Raw genomic sequence first — 22,227 nt, 5'->3', positions numbered from 1 at the left:
ACATCCTGGAATGAACTGCACTCTGACCCCTCTCAAGAGGCATTTCTGTTGGCCTACCATCCACAACCGATGCTTACGTTTCTGCCTGTACAATCTGCACTTGAGAAAAGTCTTCTCATCGCCCGTCTGCTGGCCTTTTGCATCCTCTCCCTATTCCTGGTCGTCCCTGGTCATATATACTGTAGCTCTAGACTTTGTCACTGGTCTACCACCATTGCGAGGTAATACAGTCATTCTCACCATTGTTGATCGGTTTTCCAAGGCAGTTCACTTTGTGGCCCATCCCAAACTGCCTACAACCCATGAAACTGCTGATCTCCTGGTTCAACATGTCTTCTGTTTTCATGGGATCCCATTAGACGTAGTCTCAGACTGAGGTCCTCAGTTCACATCACAGATCTGGAAGGCTTTGTGTCAAACTCTTGGTGCCTCTGTGAGTCTTACCTCTGGTTTTCATCCCCAGACCAATGGCCAGATTGAAAGGGCAAGTGAAGATCTAGAGTCAGCTCTGTGCTGTGTAACCTCTACCAACCCCTCATCTTGGTGTACTCACCACTGTTGGATTGAATATGCACACAACTCCTTGATCAGCTCTGCCTCAAGGCTTCCATGGGTTATCTTCCGCCTCTGTTTCCCCTCCCAGGAAAGTGATCTTGTGGTGCAATCAGTTCAGAGTCACCTCCGCCACTGCCATAAGGTCGGGAATGATACCTGTTCTGCCCTGCTTTGCACCTCTGACCAGAATAAGCGCATTGCTGACGGCAACAGATCCAGACTCCAACATTTGAAGGTCAGGAGGTGTGGTTTAGTTCCAAGAATATTCCACTGGAAACTGAGTTCAGGAAGCACTCTCCCCGTTACATTGGCCCATTCACAATTGAACACATCATAAATCCATCTGCTGTTAGACTTTATTAACTCAGGTCCATGAGAATCCACCCAACTTTCATGTGTCTCAGTTAAAGAAAGTGTCTTCCAGCCCTCTGTGCCAAGTGTATGCTGTAGTAAAGATGTGTCCTGCGTATGTCATGCTATCTTCCTTGTCAAATGTTAATGAGGACACAACAAGCAGAAAAACTAGGGGCTGGACTGAACCAGCCCTAACGATAAGCTTTGTCAAAAAGAAAAGAGTCAAGGTTACTTTTAAATTTAGAAAGGGAGTCTATCTCCTGGATTGAGACTGGGAGATAATTCCACAGGAGAGGAAGCCTGATAACCGAAGGCTCTGGCTGCAATTCTTCATTTGGAGACTCTAGGAACCACAAGTAATCCTTCACTGTGGGAGTGCAGAGTTGAGCTGGGTAGGGAACTATAAGCTCTTTCAGATATAAAGGTACCTGATCATGCAGGCCTTGTATGTTAGAAAGATTTTGGGTTCTATTTTGGACAGGGAGTCAGTGGATCAAAGCCAAATGGGATAAATATGCTCTCTTTTGTTGGTTCTCATCTGCATACAGGGAGCAACATTTGGATTAGCTAAGGGATATCCTAGACTTACTGGGGCATCTTGATGGGAGGGAAATGCATTTATCTAGCCTTGAAGTAACAAATGAATGGAATAATTTTTCTGTATCTTTTTGAGAAAGGATTCCTTAAATTTCATGAGGTTATGTAGCTGAAAGAAGACAGTCTGAGGGATTTGTTTTATATGGGAGTTACAGTGGTGCTGGAAGCCAACGTAATGCGCTGAGGCCTCTTCCCGGTCGGACAAACCTAGAACACCTCCTGAGAGAGGTGTCCAGGAGGCATCCTCACCAGATGCCCAAACCACCTCAACTGACTCCTCTCAACATGGAGGAGCTCTACTTGGAGTCCCTCCCGAATGACTGAGCTTCTCACCCTATCTCTAAAGGTGTGTTCACACCAAATGCGATAGGAATTTTCACCACTTTATTTGCGCAAATTTGATCGCTGTATCATATATGTTTTTGTTTGTGTCACTCTCACAAACATTTTTCCCCTGTGAGAAGAATTTATTTCCGACATTTCTTTCTATCATCAATCATGGCTGACCCAACAACCGTTGCTGGCTTGTATCTGTTGTGGAAGGCCCAGATATGGCGGAAACCAAATGCTGCTACATCTGGATCCTAAAGAACACACAGATGGGTGAATTTCACCACTTTCTCTGGGAATTGCTTCTGGGTGACGGCAGTTTCCAGCGGTACTTCAGCTTGACAAGGGCCCAGTTTGATTACCTGGTGGTGAGGATTGGTGCCAGGATATCACAGATGGACACCAATTACAGATGCCAGGACCGTTGACATGACTTCACTGAAGCCAGGGAAATCTCAACGGTGATAGGCTCTCTCGACACATCACTCGAATTTGTCACGTACGTTAAATATTTTCAACTTGTGCGTAGATGCAAATACACAAAATTTGTGCCGCAAAATTTTTGCCGCAAAATTTGTGTCGCATTATTCACATTGCCCGGCAAGTATACACGCAAATTCGTGTCTAATCGCTTCTCTACACAGACTTTACATGTAAACTTAAAGTGCAAAAAAATTGCGTTACGTTTGGTGTGAACACGCCTTAAGGGAGAGCCCAGCCACCCGAGGTTACAGTGCATTGTGTTCTGCGTCCTGATTGGCTGCAGCCCATTGTCAATCAGTCTCCTCTTTGCCGTGTCTCCTGTACAGTACAGAATGCATTCAGCTTGCCAAATTTACATAAATCTTCAATCACTAGCAGTGTGACTCTTAAGTGCTGTACTGTATGTTTGCAAGTTTTTTCCCCAACAAACTCCACAATGTCGACGTTTGTCAAACATGTCAAACATTCTGCACCGTCAAAGGCACCTGTGGTAGCACCCAAAAGGTAGAGGAAGATGCTTACAAAAAACAACAAAAGTTGGACTTCTGGACATGCTAAAGAAAGGTAGAAGTTATGCGGTTATAATAATGTAAAACAAATGAAGCTTACTATTTCGCGGATTTCACCTATTGCGGGTTATTTTTAAAAAGTAAAATGCAAGTTTTTTTCAGTCATTACAATTCTGTGCTATGAAATTTTCAGCTCGTGAAGACAGCATGGATGCACAATGGTCCGTTATAAAGATTGGAAGTGCTACACTATCTTCAAGAGAATGTTTTTTATTATTATTATTATTATTTTACGTTCTATTGTGGTTCATCATATAACAACAGCACTGAGATCCATTCATTCAACTCAACTGTTCACCTTTTTTTAAAATATCTTTTGAATTTCAGACAAATTCTTTCACAAGAATGACTTAGGACACTGTCGTAAATATACAAGTATATTTCCATGAAGGTGTAGTTCCTTCTTTCTCCTCAAGAAATTAATTAAGCAATTAATTAATTAATTAATATGACAAGACCACAACTCATAAATTCTAAAACAGTTCTGGAAACTAATTAGAAATCAAAATTGCACTACATTGATATTGGCAAATCTCTCACTGGAATTATGATGAAGTTATAGTTGTTTTGATTTGGATTAAAACATTTTATGCTAAATATAAAGATCATACATGTCAAACTAACCTCATTCAAATAAAGTTTGGGACATGTAAATAATAAAGAGGTTGACTTAAAAAATCACATTGACAGCTGTTCAAAAAATTCTGAATCAATCACTTCTATACAGTATGTCTGTATTCTGAATGTCATCACGGAGTGGGTGACTAAATGACATTTCATGAGCAAGGGCATCCAAAGCGTACTTTGTAGTCACGGCACCTTTTATCTCCTGGCTGATCGTCATTGATACAGACAAATCCACTGGATGGACTGGATCTGAAAATTATTGAAAGATGGTAATTCAGTAACTACTCAAAATAAAAGTGTACAAACACGGAAATGTTATATGAAAGGTGATTTGTAAAATTTCAAATGTGCATTTAGTAAACTGTAAATTCTGTCAGCATGATCAAGAAGGATAGAGTATATAGGCATCCATTAATCATAAACATAATCAAATGTTTGTGTGGACTCTCTCATTGATTGTTCAAAGTGTAGCCCTTATTCTGAGCAGAAAATATAGTTTAGTTATGGCAGCCCTTAGCTCATATCAACCCAGGCCCCCTTAGCTTTGAAGGAAAGATGAAAGGGCTTGATCAAATGATGATATGAAATGATATGATATGATATGATATGAGTGATCTTTGCAGCGTTGAAGACAGAGCTTCTTTCCAACAACTTACACAGAAAATATCTGGCCAGTAGAGGTGGCTGGGGTGTTTGTGTCAGTAGTAACAACCTCTATGTTAAGAGGGGTCTCACAGATTTCACCAGGATTATCATGCCTCAGGCTACTCAAAGTTTCCCAGTCCCCACTTCCACTGGGATTGTCACGGTCATACCACTTTGTCCAGCACACTGGTCAGGACAGAAGACATTTTTTCTGTCATTAACACATCACAACTGACAATCATTTAAAGCTCTTATATTAATAAAATAAACGCACTACTGGTTACCTTGTTGTTTGCAGAAATCAGCGGGGCACTTGAAACGAACACGATAATCTGCACACTTGCCCTGCTCCTGGTCAGAGTTTTTACAGACAAATCCTTTGTCTGTATCACTTCTGCAGAAGGAGCCAAACTAAGTTAAATTAGGAAAACTTACACACAGATAGCTTTACTGTTGACTGTTTTGTGGCTATAGTACCTGTCTCGGATGTTATATGAATGTGTTTGTTGACAGTTTACCATACATGCATTATGTTTTAATAGAAATAAACAGCCTGCTTTGGGAACCTAAAATAAGTGTTTAAAATGATTTCACCCCATAAATAAATTGGTTATATGAGCATACATTTGAGTCTCATCCAGTACTTACACAGCAATCTCATCCCCTGTTGATGCTACACTGTCCCCAGAAGTAGTTTCGACATCAATTTTAAGTGGATTATCACATATTTTATTTGGGTTTTCACTGCGCAGAGCATGAAGAGTCTCCCAGTCTCCACTTCCAGAGGGGTTGTCTCGGTCAAACCAGTCAGTCCAACATCTTGAACCTATCATTCAGAAAGGGACAAGACCAATTTTCTCAGCACTCATACAGAGAGACATCAGTGTGGCAGGTCAGACTGCATTTCAAGTTCAAGTTACATCCATGAAAATGTGACACAAGCACTCTTTTATTCATCAGTTGTTTACTATAGTGCATTGGTGAGACATGGCATGAAAAGTGCAGGAATGTTTTGTTGTGCCATCAAAGTGGTCATTACTGCTGTGAAGCTGGGCATGTTTAACATGGGGTGCTCAAAGGGAGAAAGTCTTTTTTAGACCTTGCCTCAAGTGGCCACTCAGGGGACTGCAACTTTTGGTACCACTGCTTTCGCTTCAGTGTTTGAGGTTTGAAGCTGCCACCTAACAACAATATCTACAAGTAACTTCTCACATTCAGAAAGCACTGCAAAGGAGTTTCTTTTCCTTTAACCCTTGAACACTAACGTCTGCTGATTTTCACCCACACAATCTTGTCATGTGATATTCATGAGCAAGTTCCCAACTTCATCATTTATTTGTTTGGAAATTTCTCATGAATGATTATTTGATTTTTTCAATAATTTTGGAGCCTTATAGGGTCCGCCATGGTACCTTTTTCATTTTATGCAATATTGAGTATTGGGAAATTAGAGAAGAGTACTTCAATTTGGCATACAGTGTTGTACTGTAATTTCAATGAAAACTATATTTCATCAGGAAAATTATATCAGGTAAAATATTCCCGTCGTTCGTGATGGTGTTACTAGTTTTAACGTTAGTGTTCAAGGGTTAATGTAAAACAGTTCTATGTCAATTAATTGGATGTTAAACAAAAGAGAAATATATCTGGTCAAAAGCTTACCACAATTTCTACATATATGAAATACCTAATGAATGTTCTCATTGTTACCTTCTGGAGTGCAGAAATCGGTGGGGCACAGGAAGCGGACACGATAATCTTCACACCTGCCCTGTTCCTGCTCAGAGTTTTTACAGACAAACCCTATGTTTGGGTCTCTGCTGCAGGAGGAACCAGTAAATTAACAACGATAACTCATCAAAATTGTTACAAGAGCATGCATTTGGGGTGTATCCAGTACTTACACAGAAATAATATCCCCTGTTGATGCTACACTGGACCCCGCTGTAGTTTGGACCTTGATTTGAAGTGGATTATTGCATATTTTATTTGGGTTTTCACTGTGCAGATCACTAAGAAGCTCCCAGTCACCACTTCCAGAGGGGTTGTCTCGATCAAACCAGTCAGTCCAACATTCTGAAAGAGATGGTTGAGAATGCTAGTTTTAAGACCAAATGTCTGACCTTCCTCAGCACTCCTACAGAGAGAGGAGGAGGTTAGTCAGACAGCATTTCAAGCTCATATTCCATCTGTAAAATAAAGAGGGTTCTAGTTATAATGCACTATTGAATTTGAGGAAAAAAATACTTTTTTTGTCAAAAATTATCTTTCAGTTTTAATGTTACTGCCACAGTGTTCTGAAGGCATGAAAAATGCAACAAAACATGTCATCAATGACCCTAAACACAGAGCCATTAATGCTGACAATTCCCAAGAGTGCAGACGGCTCTTTTTACCATCGACAGGTCTGCAATCTGTTTGTGACCCATATCTACATGGGGTGCATTTCTATCAGACCAGCTAATACTTTCCAGATCCCTGACTGATGCTGCTGCTGTAGGAGGTAAAAGACCTGAAGAGGCTCAAGCTGCCACCCTTTATAATCAGTATTAGTAGTATTTATATCAGTATTCTCAATACTGTATTAGCATTAGCATCAGCATTCTGTTTTCTACCACATAATTGCTCATATTATGCTGAAATTGATTGCTTGTTTTGAACCTGTAGATGTGATTACTGGTAGCTAACTGGTGTTACTGTTTGCCAACCTTCTCCTCCTTTCTTTCTCTCTCTTTGTTTCTGTCCCCCTGCATATCTGTCTTTTTCCATTATCTGTCTTTGTCTCCACCCCACTCTCATGCTCTCTTTCACCCCAACCGGTTACCATCCAGCCTGCATCTGCTTCATGTTCCTGCCTGTTAAAAGGAAGGTTTTCATTGACGCTGTTGCAGGATGTGCTTGCTGATGGAGAGTTGTTGGGTGTAAATTCATTGAAGGAGTGTGGTACTAGACCTGCTCTAATTGTAAAGTGTCATGAGATAACTTTTGTTGTGATTTGGTACAAATAAAATTGACTTACACCTGAATTGCTATTTGAGCCACCTGAGCAAACTTCATAGGGAAGTCGCTTGGTGTTGGAGTCCTGCAGCTAATAAATTTGGTGTCACATACAGGGACAGTCACTTTGGTTTCACACACATCTACCTCTGGCTTGCAGGTTAAGTTCTCTGAAGAACGATCTAAAAACTTTGGACAATTGGTGATGCTTTCCCAGATGTTTTCTTTGAAACAAGTTGCATGTTGTATCCAGTAGACTTTGCTTTGGTTGATGCCAGAAAGTTTTATTGTCCAACCATCCATTTTCTACTGCTTATCCTGTTAAGGGTCGCGGGGGCTGGAGCCTATCCCAGCTGCCTTTGGGCGAGAGGCAGGGAAAACTCTAGACCAGTCGCCGGTCCATCACAGCGCCAACATATATACACAACCATTCACACTCAACAGCCCACAGCCAGACAGTTTTAGAGTATCCGATTAACCTAGTCCACTCTTGCATGTCTTTGGAATGTGGGAGGAAGCTGGAGTATCCGGAGAGAACTGATGCACGCGAACACAGGGAGAACATTCAAACTCCACACAGAAAGACCTTGTGCTCAAGCCAGGGCTCGAACCCGGAAACTTCTTGTTGTGAGGTGAAAATGCTAATCACTGCACCACTGTGCAACCTGTATATTCTTTGAAATTACAATAATTAAATATCAAATTAATGACAAATACAATATAAAAAGGGAATACTAGTGCTGCATTTTAAAATACAGAACACTGTTTGGCACTGGATAGGACAATAGACTATGTGAAATGAATGCTGTAGGTGTGATAGTGGTAACTACTCACTACCTTAAAGCACTGTAAAGAGTTTCTCTTTACTAAAAGCGAAAACAATTCAGAGTTACTGACAGGAGGTGGATATTAAAATGAAAAAGAGGGAAAAGTATCCTGCCAATAACTTAACACAAACTATGACCATTTTATACTTAAACATTATGAATACACTCATGATTACCTGATGGATTGCAGAAAGTAGTTGGGCACTGGAAACGAACACGATAATCTGCACATTTGCCCTGCGTCTGATCAGAGTTTTTACAGACAAAACCCTTTTCTGTGTTACTCCTGCAGAAGGAACCCAATTTATTACAATTAGGAATGCAAACAGATTAAAGATTACTGTCAGATTTTTCTGGGCTAAATAATTGTGTTTAGACAAAGCACATCCAGTACTTACACAGCAATCATGTTCCCTGTTGATGCCACAGTGGCCCCTGATGTAGTTTGGACATCAATTTTAAGTGGATTATCGCAAATTTTATTTGGGTTTTCACTGCGCAGAGCATGAAGAGACTCCCAGTCTCCACTTCCAGAGGGGTTGTCTCGGTCAAACCAGTCAGTCCAACATCCTAAACAGATATGAAAATTAATAGCATCAGGACTTTTCTATGGTTTGATGTGACTGTTTTTTGTTTCCTCCCCACTTCTATTTGAAATACAAACACGGCTGATATGAGCAAGGATCATAGACTGCATAAGAAATGAATGAAGCAGTTGTGGAGCTCAATTCTTTTTTTCTGATGTTTTTAAAAATTTGTTTAGTGAATAGTGTTCCTGTTAGGTTTTTCTTAACCAGCAATATACATTGACTTTATATAGACAGACTATTTATAGGTGGCAACTGTGACAGAACCTACATCTGCCACTCAAATTAGCCTTTCCCCCAACTATGCAAAAATTGGAGCCTGCATATAATTGAAATGGAGAAGATTAATAAAACTGAATCACCCCTATAGAGTTGTTACAAGATGAGACATTAACTATACAGCTTAAATTAATTTTTTGGACCTCACCATAGCTGCTGTAAAGTTGGACATTGGCCTGTGAGGATTGACTTGTCTTTGGAACTTGTGCCATGTAGCTCAAAAAGTAAGTACAGCTTTGGCTTCAGAGGTTGCTGCTTGGCTTGGGTGTGAAGCAGTAACTACTCAATATCTTAAAGCACTGTTTATGATAAAACAAATATAAAGAACTTACAGTCGGTGGATGTAAAACAAAGAGAAAAAGTATCCTGCTATAAACTAATCCCAAATTCTAATAATCTGACACACATGATGAATGTACTCATGATTACCAGATGGAGTGCAGAAATCGCTGGGACACAGGAAACGAACGTGGTAATCTGCGCACTTGCCCTGCTTCTGGTCAGAATTTTTACAGACGAATCCCTTTTCTGTGTTACTCCTGCAGAAAAAAAAATCTGTGCGTTAGATAAGGAAAACTAAACAGAGATAACTTAAATTTGACGTCTTATTATTCATGCATGAAGATTTGCAAAAACTACAAAACACCATCATAGAACCAAAACATGATGAAATGTCTCAACAACAATGGAAAAATACCATAGATGTTCACATTCCTCAAACAAATTGGTTATTAGAGCATACATTTTGGGGACAACCAGTACTTACACAGCAATTACATCCCCTGTTGATGCTACACTGGACCCAGATGTTGTTTGGACATCAATTTGAAGCGGATTATCACATATTTTATTTGGGTTTTCACTGCGCAGAGCATGAAGAGTCTCCCAGTCTCCACTTCCAGAGGGGTTGTCTCGATCAAACCAGTCAGTCCAGCATCCTGAGAAGTGACAGAAGTAATATTAACCATCAGAAGTTTAAAGACAGAGTGAAAAACTTTCTTCACCACTCTTACAGATAGAATTCTACTGGAATCAGTGTTGCTGCTGAGACTGGTAGTGAAATCGGGGATCAGTTTGGGTGAACCAGGGCATGCTAAGAACAGTACAGCTCGGAAGGGGGAGTCTTATTTAGTTTTTCTCTTGCTGTCAAATTTTTTTATTTCATCTTTTTCCAAATTCCCTGACTGCAAGCCAACCTCGACCAGCTAAATCCAGTCATAAGCATATTTTTCCTGTGAAGGATATTCTGTGAAGCATCTTATACCATGTGAGTTGTTTGTTGGCATTGTTTTTTCATGAAGAGATGTTTGTGCTGGCTAGGACCAGAAGTCAGCATTAGAAGCAACCCCATTTTGTTTACAGTATAGATCATGTTTTTGACAGAATTTCATTGATTTTTGTTAAGGGATATTTCTTGGTGGGCGGTGCAGTGATGCAGTGGTTAGCACTGTCGCCTCAAAGCAAGAAGATTCCGGGTTCGAGCTCGGGCACAGGATCCTTCTGTGTGGAGTCTGCATGTTCTCCCTGTTCCTGCGTGGGTTCTCTCCGGTACTCCGGCTTCCTCCCACAGTCCAAAGACATGCAAGTGGGGAGTAGGCTGAGTGGATATTCTTAATTGACCGTAGGTGCGACTCTGAGTGTGAGTGGTAGTCTGTCTCTATGTGTTGGCCCTGCAATGGATTGGCGATCTGTGCAGGGTGAACTCCACTCTCACCCGAAGGCTGCTGGGATAGGCTCCAGCCCCCCCCCCCGCGACACCCTTAAGTGGTAGAAAATGGATGGATGGATATTTCTCATCCCTTTTCAAAGCAACCAACTGTACAAGTCATTGCAAGGTGAACACAGGTGTACTTCATATATCCTTTTCTATTACTTATCCTGTTAAGGGGGGTGGGGCTGGAGCCTATCCCAGCAACCTTTGGGCGAGAAGCGGGGTTCCCCCCGGATGGATTGCCAGTCCATGCGGGGTTCACCCTGGATGGATTGCCAGTGTGTCTCTCTGTGTTACCACAGATCCACTGGAGCTCCATCTGTCTGCACCAACCACCGCCTGCATCGCCCCCCTATCCCTCCTTTTTCCCTGCTGTTACACCGGCCTGCGCTCCCCTCCCATGAACAAGTCTGCCATCCAGTCCTCCCATCAAGCTGGCTCATTCTCCCTGCCTCCACTGCCTACCAGAAGTCCACATTCTGTGTTATAAATGGTTTTCTTGTCTGTAACAACATCTATTGCACATCTGTCAACCCTGGGTGAGGGATCCCTCCTCTGTCGCTTACCCTGAGAAGTGACATTTATCACAATTTATGATTATTTAAAACTTACACCTGATGAATGTACCCTTACCTAATGGAATGCAGAAATCTGAGGGGCACTTAAAGCAAACACGATAGTCTTCACACACTTGCCAGTTGTCATTGCTTTTACAGACAATTTCAGTGACTGTTTCAGCTCTGCAAAAGGAACCAAAGTAAATTAAATCACGTAAACGTACACAGCATGCTGTACTGCTTGCTGTGATATAGCAATAGCATTGTGTTTAGATGAATCTGTTTTGGTGACCCTGTACACACATGAGGTGTTGCTAAAAATCCCCCTCTAGAAAATTAAAGACGATGCAGTCATTAGTGCCAAGTAATACAGCAAGTTGAAAATGACATAAGAACTACAATGACAAAGACAGTGTGTATTTTATGTTCTTGTTCTCTAAACACATTGGGTATGTGAGCATTCATCTGAGGCACATCCAGTACTTACACTTTATTAATATCCCCTGTTAAAGTTAATCTGAGTCCACTTGCAGTTTGGATCCTGATGTGATGTGGCTGTTGACAGATGCTCTGTGTGTTGTCATTGAGTAGAATCATGAGAGAGTTCACATCTCCACTTCCATTGTCGCCATCATCTTCATTTTGATCAAACCATTTAGTCCAGCATTCTGTGTCTATAATGATAAAATGTGACAGGGGAGTTATATTGGAAATTTTCACGGACAAAAGGATTTGACTTCAAAGACTTTTTGACATCTAAGGATTTTTCTCCAGCGTTTTCAATTGCCCACTTTTGAAGTACCCATCCATCCATCCATTTTCTTCTGCTTATACTGTTAAGGGGGCTGGAGCCTATCCCAGCGGCCTTTTGGCAAGAGGCAAGATACACTCTAGACCGGTCGCCAGTCCATCACAGCGCCAACACATATAAATAACCATCCACACTCACAGCCACGCCTGCAGACAATTTTAGAGTATCCGATTAACCTAGTCCCCATTTGCATGTCTTTGGACTGTGGGAGGAGGTCGGAGTACCCGGAGAGAACCCACGCAGAACATACAAACTCCACACAGAAAGATCCCGTGCCTGGGATTCGAACTCAGGAACTTCTTGCAGTGAGGCGACAGTGCTCACCACCGCACAACCATGCCGCCCCCTAGTTTAAGAATGAGCGGCTGAAATCGATCGTAATTATATCACACACTCTATAAATGCACGGTTTAGAAGCCACTAGATTTTATGTCTTTATGTAAGATATACAGCGGAATCTGAATAAATTACAACATCATGGAATAGTTGATGTATTTCTGTAATTCAATTCCAAAAGTGAAACTCCTATTAAAATACATAGGTATTATATAGATTTATTGCATATAGCCTTTATCTATTTATTTCTTTGTCTGGCTGACATTGGGTGAGAGGCAGGGTACACCCTGGACGGGTTGCCAGTCTGTCGCAGGGCCATCAGGAGCAATTAGGATTTCAGAATGTTGCTCAAGGATACTTAAAACATGGTCACCGGGGAAAGTGAGGTTCAAACCTCACTGCTAGACAGCCACTCTACCTCCAAGCCATGCCACCCCTGTGCAATGAATATATATGTATATATGATAAATAGGTTTCACCTTTTGAAACTTTTGAACTGAATTACTGAAGTTAATCAACTTCTCCATGATATTCTAATTTTTTGAGATGCACCTGGGTATATGTAACAGATAACAGTCTGAAAGCAAGAGCTTCTTTGTCCTTTTTTTAAAACATGTGTCGATAACTTTGCTGGATGTAAACAAAAAGAGAGAGACGTTTCTTGCCACTTGCTTATCACAATTTAAAATAATTTGATAGAAATAATTAATGAATGCATATTTACCATGTGGACTGCAGAAACTGGAGGGGCACATGAAACGCACACGATAATCAGCACACAAGCCATGTTTCTGGTCAGAGTTTTTACAGACCAATCCTTTGTTTTTGTCAGTCCTATAGAAGAAAGCAGAGTAAGTTCAATTACAAAAACATACACACAGATAACATGACTGTCGGCGGTATGGTTATAGCATTGCATTTGGTGACTGTTTTATGAGTCTGCTTTGACATTTCACTGAACAAGCATGAGGTTTTGCAAGAATGCATAGTCACCTTGTTATATGCTGACAGTTACCAGTGTGAGCATCAATGTGACTATTTTCTATCAAAGCAAGCCTCTCTCTATGGTAGACAGCAGAATTGATGATGATGATGATAGTGGGTTTTTTTTTGACAATACGGACAATACTGTCAGCCTGTCTCCCAGCCTGTGTGTTCTGAGGAGTTTTCTGAGGGGATTTTAAGTAGGATACTCCTTCTCCTGCTGTTTACATTGCCAGTATTTTCAACAAACACTATCATCTCTCTGCATGTGCTATACAGATTGTTTTCACCACCAGATAACTAACAGACTGTTTATCCATTTAACTATTAGAAAATATCCATTTGATAGATCAAATGTACTAAATATGGGAGTAAACATTCACTCAAATTCATGCTCTACTGTGTTATGAATCTCAAAAACACAAACATCATTTTTGCCTCTGAAATATTTTTTGTATTATTGTTCAAAATGATGATAACAGTTTTTGAACAATTTGATTAGAATTGGATATAAGTTCTCTAGGCTTCATTCATTGAATCAGCCATAGTCTTAAAATTAACAAATTTCATTTATACTATCAACTAACTTGCCAAATTGACAAAACAGATGACTCGAAAGACAGTCCATGTCGCTGTGAAATATAAGAAAATCCCCAGATTTGAACCTATCCTGCTTGCTTACATCTGCTATCTGTGCTTAAAAAAAAAAAAAACTACTTTGCATGTTCGCAGATGAATGAAGCCTGAAGTGAGAAAAAAAAACTATGACAGGGTGAAGGTTGGGGTATGACAAGAATTTCAATCTGGAGAGGTGAGTAAAAAGGAGAAGCAGGTGTAAAACAACAAAAACTCATAATACCATAGTTTTTTTATGTTCTTCCAAAAATTGTCTGAAGAATATACATTTGTAATGCATTCAGTACTTACACGACTATCATGTCCCCTGTTGATGCTACACTTTCCCCAGATGTAGTTTGGACCTCAATCTGAAGTGGACTATCACATATTTTATTTGGGTTTTCATTGCGCAGATCAGTAAGAAGCTCCCAGTCTCCACTTCCAGAGGGGTTGTCGCGATCAAACCACTCAGTCCAACATTCAGAACCTATCATCATTGGATAGATCAGAGGTTTGAAACTCCACGCCTCTGGGATAATTCAACTGTAGACCATACGGGAATTTAGAAGCTTGCTTACTAAATTCTTTGATGATTCCATCTCCAACAGCCTGCTGGATGGGACATTCTGTTGAGAAGAAATATCAGAATAAGATTGTGAAAGCTCATTTTAATTTTTGGAATTTTAGTTTGACAAACTAATCTTGATTTAAGCTCACTAACATCCATGAAACTGCAGGGAATCTGGATGAGAAATGAGACATGATAATAATAGCCTCATCCGGGATATCCAAAAAGTTTATATGTTTTTGCTGTTGGCTAATTGCACATTCAATTATTATCATCAAGTATTGTCAGGGAAGAGGTGTACCCAGGTGTATTGTGACATATGTTTGCACCTCATGCATGTTACTAGCATTCACACGGATGTAATAATAGTAATAATAATAATAATAATAACTTAAAGGAGCCTTTCCTGGTGCACAAGGTGCCCGTACAGAGCACATTTAAAAAAAAACCACACATCTAAAAACATCAAAACAAAAATAAAGGATAAAAACAACAGAAAAAGGCAAAGAGATTTCCATTAAGTTGGTTACACAGATTTGAACAGATGAGTTTTGAGTTGTAATTTGAAGTGGGCGAGTGAGTCAATGTTTCTGAGTTGGGGTGGTAATGAATGCCCTGCTCCCCATGGTAGTGAAACGGGTGGAGGCGACAGACAGGTGTATGGAGGAAGAGGATCTTAGGGCAGGGAGCGAGAAGATGGAGGAGGTCGGACAGATATGGGGTGGGCAAGATTTTGAATGGCCTTGAATGTAAGCAGGAGGATTTTGAATTGGATGCGGACATGAACCGGGAGCCAGTGGAGCTGTTGGAGGACCAGAGTGACATGGTGGGTGGAGGGAGTTCAAGTTATGATGGGAGCAGCTGAATTCTGGACCAGTTGGAGTTTGTGAAGGGATTTGTGAGGGAGGCTGAAGAGGAGAGCGTTACAGTATTCCAGGCAGGAGGTGATGAGGCTGTGAACTAGGATGGCACATCCAGTGGATGGTTTGGATGAGTTCTGTGATTTCTGAGAGAGTGGGGGAGAGAGTGGGGAGTTGGAAGGCAGAAAAAGGGCTTGTGGACGAGTGAAGGTCTGCTGAGATGCTGATGCGAGGAACTGATTCAAGTTGCTCATGAAAGTTCTTGATTTTATCAGTTTAAAATGACATGATAGCGTTGCAGTAGGGGGTTGAGTAGAAGTGAGAAGGGAGAGAGTCCTGGGGTTTGTTGATATGTGGTCTTAAATTGAGAGCTAAAACAAGTTCCCATACATACATTTAAATGTGCTCTTCACCGCTTGTAACTCAATACACGCATAAGTCAACAACATGGCTTTGCATTTTGAAACTGTTTTGAAGATGAAAAAAGAAAATTTTTTTATGTGATAAAGAATTATAGATAGTATCCTCTGTTTGAACTTTCTTGTACCTCAGCTTCCAAATTTGTCTGAAAGGTCAATCGCTGGTCTGACCCCAGCGCCTTGGCCTGAATCAGTGGTAAAACTGGGGTGCCTTTCATAATCATAAATTTGTAGTCTGCAACTGATAGTAAAGCTGACATCACACCGCTGGCACTGTAGCTGTGTTTAGACTATGTGAAGGTCACATTTGTGCAGAATGCTGTGATTCGATAGTACTGAGTAGAAGGGGTGCAACGAAATAGTCAACTCAAGAAACGATACGAAATATGAAACAGGGCTCACAACACAAAAATACTCAATACAAAATACAGATTAAAGAAAATCAAAAATCAGAAATGCAATAATCAAATATTCTTTATCCTCTTCCTTAATATGCAGACATACAAATTATTGCTGTGTTAGTACAAAATAAAATGTCCACTTCTTGTTCGACCTTATCTTCCTCCACTTTAAAATAATTGATCAGCTGCTTATTCTTCTTCTATGGTGTTGCTACTTCTCATAATATGTGCATACAGTAGATGAGAGGGTCAAAAATCATCAGTGTTGGTGTCTGGCGCCGCTTCGCATTTTTTTTACACTGATTTTTATTCCGTGCATCTTTGAATTTTATTTCATCGTTTTTTTATTTTGCAAAGTTTCGTGATGCGAAATTTCATAACACTCCTACTGAGTAGTGCCCGGCATTATAAGTATGACTGTTTACGAATGTCAGGCACAGATGCTCTGGGGGGAGATGACTCAACCACATCTCAGTACAATGAACCTTGTACATCTGTCATGGACGTCAATTAAAGTTGTCCAGTGTAAGCTACCTCTGAGTTGCCAGCCTGTTTCCTGTATCTGATGAATTCCTTCATCACACAAAATTCCTCCACAATATGTTCACACCCATGAAAGATGATAGTTGCTGGTACTATTGTACTTGTACTAATCAGTATTTAAAAAAATCTTACATCCTTTGATGAAGCTTGGGATATGCAAGTGAAAGCCCTAAAAGATGGCCTAAGAGTAGTTTTGAGGGTGATAATTGTGCCCAAAAACACAAAAAAACAAACAGAATCTGGAGTATAAAAGATAAACTTGTTGCAGTCATGAAGACTTATTTTCTTGAAATAGACTTACCGAACAGAACCACAATCAGGGTGATGGTTAACTGGAGGAAAAAAAATTGGACCTATTGTCAGAGTATGATCGTTGAAATAGACAGTTTAAATAAATCCACATCCACATTTGAATTTGAACATTTGAAAATATAATACAATACCTCTCTGATCATTGCTGGAGACACGTTTAATGCTGCAACAATAAAAGAAACAAAAGAACAAAAATAAAGAGGATTTTTTTTTTACTTGAAATTTAAAAAATTGAAACTCTTCATTAAGCTGAGTTACTATCAAATTTGTATAATCATAGATTCATAGATAACTTTTAATTGGTTATGTTTTTTAATAGAATTACGTAACCATAACTACAAAAGTATCTAATAATTAGGAGAACATACGAGAAAATGCCTGAAAGAAAAAAATCACAGTATACTGTAAAATGCAGGATGAAGCAACTCACCAAAATGTATAAAGTGCTGCTGTTAGTGCCAGAGGAAAAGAACTGTAGTAAACACTGCAAACCTCTTCTTAGCTCATCTGCTGAACCTATATACTTTTTTACACAAGGAAGAATACATTCAGAAGCATGGATACACCCACCACACCTCATTCTACGTATTAGTTTTGCATGTCACACCCAAGTTCAGCAATTACTTAATTATTGACAAGCATTCCAACTATTGCGCAATTAGTCTCTGTCTTATTGTGCAACAGGAAGAGAAACATTTCCTAACTCTCCACTGTCACACATTGGTTTTACATGATGTAAAACATTTATCATTTAAAATGAGCAGGAGGAGTTCAGTGAGCTTTGAACACTCCAGAACTAACAAATTGAGGCCACTGACTATGGAGTAATTCTCTATTTTAACTATTTGGAATCTACAGCATAGATTATAGGACATGATTTGCAGTGGTGACTATGATTTTAGGGGTAAAGGGTATTGACTGATGACTGAGCACCGAGTGGAGTATCTGCTGGAATGGGCAATGTGATTTATATTTTCCAAGTAACACAGCATGAGCAGACCACACCAGATACCAAAACCCCCCATTCTGGATTAAGATGTCGCAGAAAACACACATTAAGGTGGGCTGATAGCCAGTTAACTTGACCAGATGTGGAAACAACCTTACTGTGAGTTTATAACCTAAATTAGGTCTACTGTTAAAAGACACTGACAGTAACCAGAAACATTAAACACTCTAAAACACTAACTAAAACACACACTCACATTTTTAAAAGTCCATGTCCTTCATGAGGTTTACTAATAAATGTTATGACCTGAAATACGCCTAATTGTTACACCTTAAGGGAATATTTCCTGAGAAGAGAGAGCATTTTCCCTGCAATGATAAAGAAAATGAAAAAAAGTGTCTCTTTGTTGTCCAGATGTCTACAGTCCACCCTCAAATGGATTTTATGAAAATCACTCATTCAAGTAATTCATCCATAAAATTGCTAACTAACAGAAGGACAAACAAACAAATAAACAAGCTGCACTGACCCATTGAAAAGAAAAATGACAAATTCCTTGGCTGAAATAAATAAAACTGAATGTGCTGGATTATAACTGGACTTGACTTGATAATTGGTCTTGACTGACACCTCTCAACCTGAAACTCAACCTGTTTTATCAGTCTTTGTCAGTCTTTATCTTAGCAGTTTCATACGCAATCAGTTATATGTAATTAATTACCCTACAATTATGGAGGGTAGGGCCATTGTATTGTGCTACTGAGTCACCGGAATGAAAAAATTGCTGCTAGCACATACCGTTTCATATACTTTCAATTAATTTATGATGCGGTACAACAGGTTTTATTTGGCTTTCTACCCATTACATGAAATGTGTGTGTGTGTCTTCTTTCGTGTTTGTGTGTGTGAGTTAGTGTGAGTATCTCCGGTTTCTGCTGGTATCAGTGTACAACATAACATGAGGTTATTCCATACAGTTGTCATTCTTAGGAAATCATGGCAGTAGTAGTCTACATATGCCCCCCCCCCCCAAAAAAAATAAAAATAAAACCCCAAACAAAGCTGTAGAAACACTACTGCAGCACCAAAGTAATGAAATACCCAGTAAGTAAAATATTTTCATATAAGAGTGAAACCCAACACTGGGTGTAAACCCAACACTGGGTGTAAACCCAAACGCCAACCTTGTAATAGCAGACCCAGAACACCTAAGATTCAATAAATTCCTAGCCTGCTTTCACACACACAAGATCTCTCAGCTCATGTGAAGACCTCTTTACATAAGACGACCAGCTTGTTTGTTGCATGAGCCCTGGGCCTTATGGCATGCCAAAAAGAACACTGAAAACTTGTTTTCAGGACCTCTCACTAATACTTCACTCAGTCTTCTGCAAATCTTATTTATTTAAAAACAATCCATACCCTTTGGAAAACTGAGAGCATAATCCCTATGCCTAAAAACTGCAGCCCTCAAAACACTACCACTATCGCTCTGTAGCTCTTGCATTTCACTCACAGGAAGTTCTGGAAAACCATTCAACCACCATTTCCAAATTCATCCATTGGTATAACAATAACCATATTCAATTCAATGTCAGTAAGACCAGGAAAATAATAATTGGTCCCCTCTCACCTCAGCACCACACTCTCGTCAATAACCAAATTCTCATCATTAGCCAAACCATTGAAATGCTGGACAGTTTTAAATAACTTAGAATGACATTGGAAAATAAAATCAACTTCAACTAGCACACACAATTTATAAAAAAGGAGCAATCAAAGGTTATCAATCATCCACAAACTGAAAGCATTTGGTGTTACTCCCCACCTCCTCCTGTGTACCAAAGCATTATACAACCCATTCTAGTGTCTGGTTCCACTGAATTCTTTAATATACTATCTGATACTCATACCATAACCACATTAGATAATGATAATTGGTTTCATTACACACAGCTAAACCATATGGCCATCACATATTTTGCAACTTTAGTAGAACAGGACATCACACATCCACTCTGTGACTACCCAATCCACTGACCTCTGGACAAATGAGTAGCTGGCCTTGTCCAACAGCTTAGGCAGCCACAGCTGCTCTAAATATAACTCCTTACTGATGTATGATTTGTATTGTTATCTGTAATTATAGGTTGCTGTTGTCTCAGTACTGCTGTGTGTACCTTTTTCAAACTTTGTCTTAATCTGCTGTTATACTGTTGTTGGTAAGTACAGTGCTGTGAAAGCAATTTTTCCCACGGGGACAATTAAGTCCAAGTCTAAATATCTTGAATATTTCCATTCACTACTATCAGGGTGTAGCTCCATGGCAACTTGACAAAGACATGGATGAGGTAGCGAAGTCATGGAGGGTTTGCACAAAACACTTGTCGCTGATTAGCTAATTAAATCAATAAATTGTGAAATACTTGATTCATTCCATATTGTGTGTATCCCATTTTAAAGAAAAGTATGAACATAGAATATGGGTGAACTGAATGGTGAACACATTAAAATAGACTTTAATGCATAAAAAATACAATAACAGCAGTATATTGTTAAAGGTATCAGTCCAACCAATTTTCTAAAGGTCTAGCTTTCCTCACATGATCTTGTACCTGGCTCATGCAGCTTGATGTGGCTGCTGATAGTGTTGGAGCCATAAGCAACACATTGAACACTGCTCGATTTTTTTAACATTCATGACCCAGTAATTAAAAATTGTGCAATAAGTAAAGGAAAAGTCAAGTACAATGTATAATATCTAAACAAGAATTAAAAGAAATACAAAAAAAAACAAATTTAATCAAATAACTTTTTCTGTGATGGTTGATACTGATCTCAGAGTCATTATGGCCACCAAATTAAAAATGTAACCTCAGTTCCACTCAGTGAATCAGTAAATGGGCTTTTCTGGACATTATGAGAACTATGTACATGTAGATCCAAGGTGCTCTTCTTTCAAAACAGCATCTTCTTTCGTTCCTTCTCAAAACTCTTTTGTTAGGCTGGTGTCTCTCTTGTTGGTCATGAAATAGAAAAAGGATTGGTTTTAAAGATGAAAATAGAACTATTAATTTTTAATTAAATACTTCAATGAAGAAACTGTATTTTAAAGCCATTTACACTGCTATCATTTTGGGTGTCCTGTGCTGAAAAATTTGGGAACACTGATACAGAGTTTAATTGGTAACCATGAAGATTACCTAGCTGCCTGTTGTCTTTAAGCCATGATGTCAGCTGTTAGTGTATGAGCACTAGGCAAGACTGATAAAGCAAATCAAAAATAGTAAAGGCATGTTGGATTCGTGCAAGAGTAGGTTGTGACTGTGAAATTATAACTGATCTAAATTGAACCTCTTTTTAGAATGTACTGTGCTTTGATCCTGGTGAGAAGATGGAATGTTGTTCAGTGTCTTCAGTGCAATCACATTGTGCCTGTTCTACAGGCTCATTATTCATGATAACAAGAGCACCTGGGTTTCTTTAACCCACTTCCCCACCAATCAGCCATGGACTTACCAACATGAAAAAAAGAGAAAAAAAGAGTGTTTATTAGCTTGTTTGTACTCTGACGCCTGTAGTAGCCACAGTAGCTATTGTTTGCTTAAGTGGCTGTATAAATTATAATGTTACTAGTCTTTCAAAGACATCCCCAACCTGGGTTGGGTTAGGCTTGCACGTTTGTGGCCAAAATGCTGATCACAATCCTTTTCCGATTAAAATTAATATTAAGGACATATTAAACTGAGGACAGCATTAAGGGATCACCTTTATTTTCCTAAAATGATAAATGGGAACTGACACAATTTCTGTTGTGGCACAGGGGTGATATTCACACCCACACTGAAAGGAGCAGTGTTGAAAATAAACATTTAGTCACATCATAGAATCAGCATCCTTTGTAGAAACTGTCTGAAAGTGGCACAGGACTAAAGCTGGCCTGCAGTCTACTTATATATATATATATATATATATATATATATATATATATATATATATATATGTGTGTGTGTGTTAATGTTGGTAGACATACTTACGGTCGTGTACTGACAGCCTTGGCTCTTGTTTAATCTGATTAGACGTGGAGCCTAAGTGTCGGGGATCATCATTAGAAATATAGTTCCACATACTTATTTTCACACTATGTCCTCCTTTGGTCTGAACTCTTTTTAGTTTTATATTTATGTCAATGGCTGTAAGTTTTGTTGTTCAAAATTTGTTCCAACTCCAAAACAATTTGCGTTCTATCAGCTGCCACTGTTTGAAGCACGCAAAGACAGCCAACACAGAGACATATCAGCCTCATTG

At 39.5% G+C, this 22,227-nt stretch overlaps 1 protein-coding gene across 1 annotated transcript; it reads right to left on the bottom strand.

The window, feature by feature from the left end:
• Positions 1-921: 921 nt before the first annotated feature.
• LOC147254480 (mucin-5AC-like) lies at positions 922-17,483 on the bottom strand. The gene is made up of 18 exons (XM_086216126.1): positions 17,401-17,483; positions 17,102-17,133; positions 16,960-16,990; positions 14,446-14,493; positions 14,177-14,354; positions 12,990-13,099; positions 11,606-11,792; positions 11,195-11,301; positions 9,617-9,788; positions 9,280-9,389; positions 8,383-8,554; positions 8,161-8,270; positions 6,065-6,236; positions 5,871-5,980; positions 4,809-4,986; positions 4,445-4,554; positions 4,172-4,346; positions 922-3,764 (listed from the first exon to the last, which is right to left on the bottom strand). Exons 2-18 carry the CDS (start codon positions 17,111-17,113, stop codon positions 3,665-3,667), a joined length of 2,082 nt encoding a protein of 693 aa, XP_086072252.1. The 5' UTR covers positions 17,114-17,133; positions 17,401-17,483; the 3' UTR covers positions 922-3,664.
• Positions 17,484-22,227: the final 4,744 nt, after the last annotated feature.

This window comes from Aulostomus chinensis, chromosome 10 (assembly GCF_037954235.1).
Source record: "Aulostomus chinensis isolate RoL2024-O1b breed Wild chromosome 10, RoL_Achi_v1.0, whole genome shotgun sequence".
In the NCBI taxonomy this organism is placed as follows: domain Eukaryota; kingdom Metazoa; phylum Chordata; class Actinopteri; order Syngnathiformes; family Aulostomidae; genus Aulostomus; species Aulostomus chinensis.
The sequence above is the reverse complement of the archived record's forward strand: the minus strand, read 5'-3'. Positions and strand labels throughout refer to the sequence as shown.

What these genes read in the sequence shown, in the direction of transcription:
- LOC147254480 (XM_086216126.1), bottom strand. An exon ending in TGGAATCATCAAAGAATTTA is followed by an intron (nt 14,355 to 14,445) that starts GTAAGCAAGCTT and finishes CAATGATGATAG; the next exon opens with GTTCTGAATGTTGGACTGAG. An exon ending in ACAGGGGATGTAATTGCTGT is followed by an intron (nt 9,390 to 9,616) that starts GTAAGTACTGGT and finishes TTTTTTCTGCAG; the next exon opens with GAGTAACACAGAAAAGGGAT.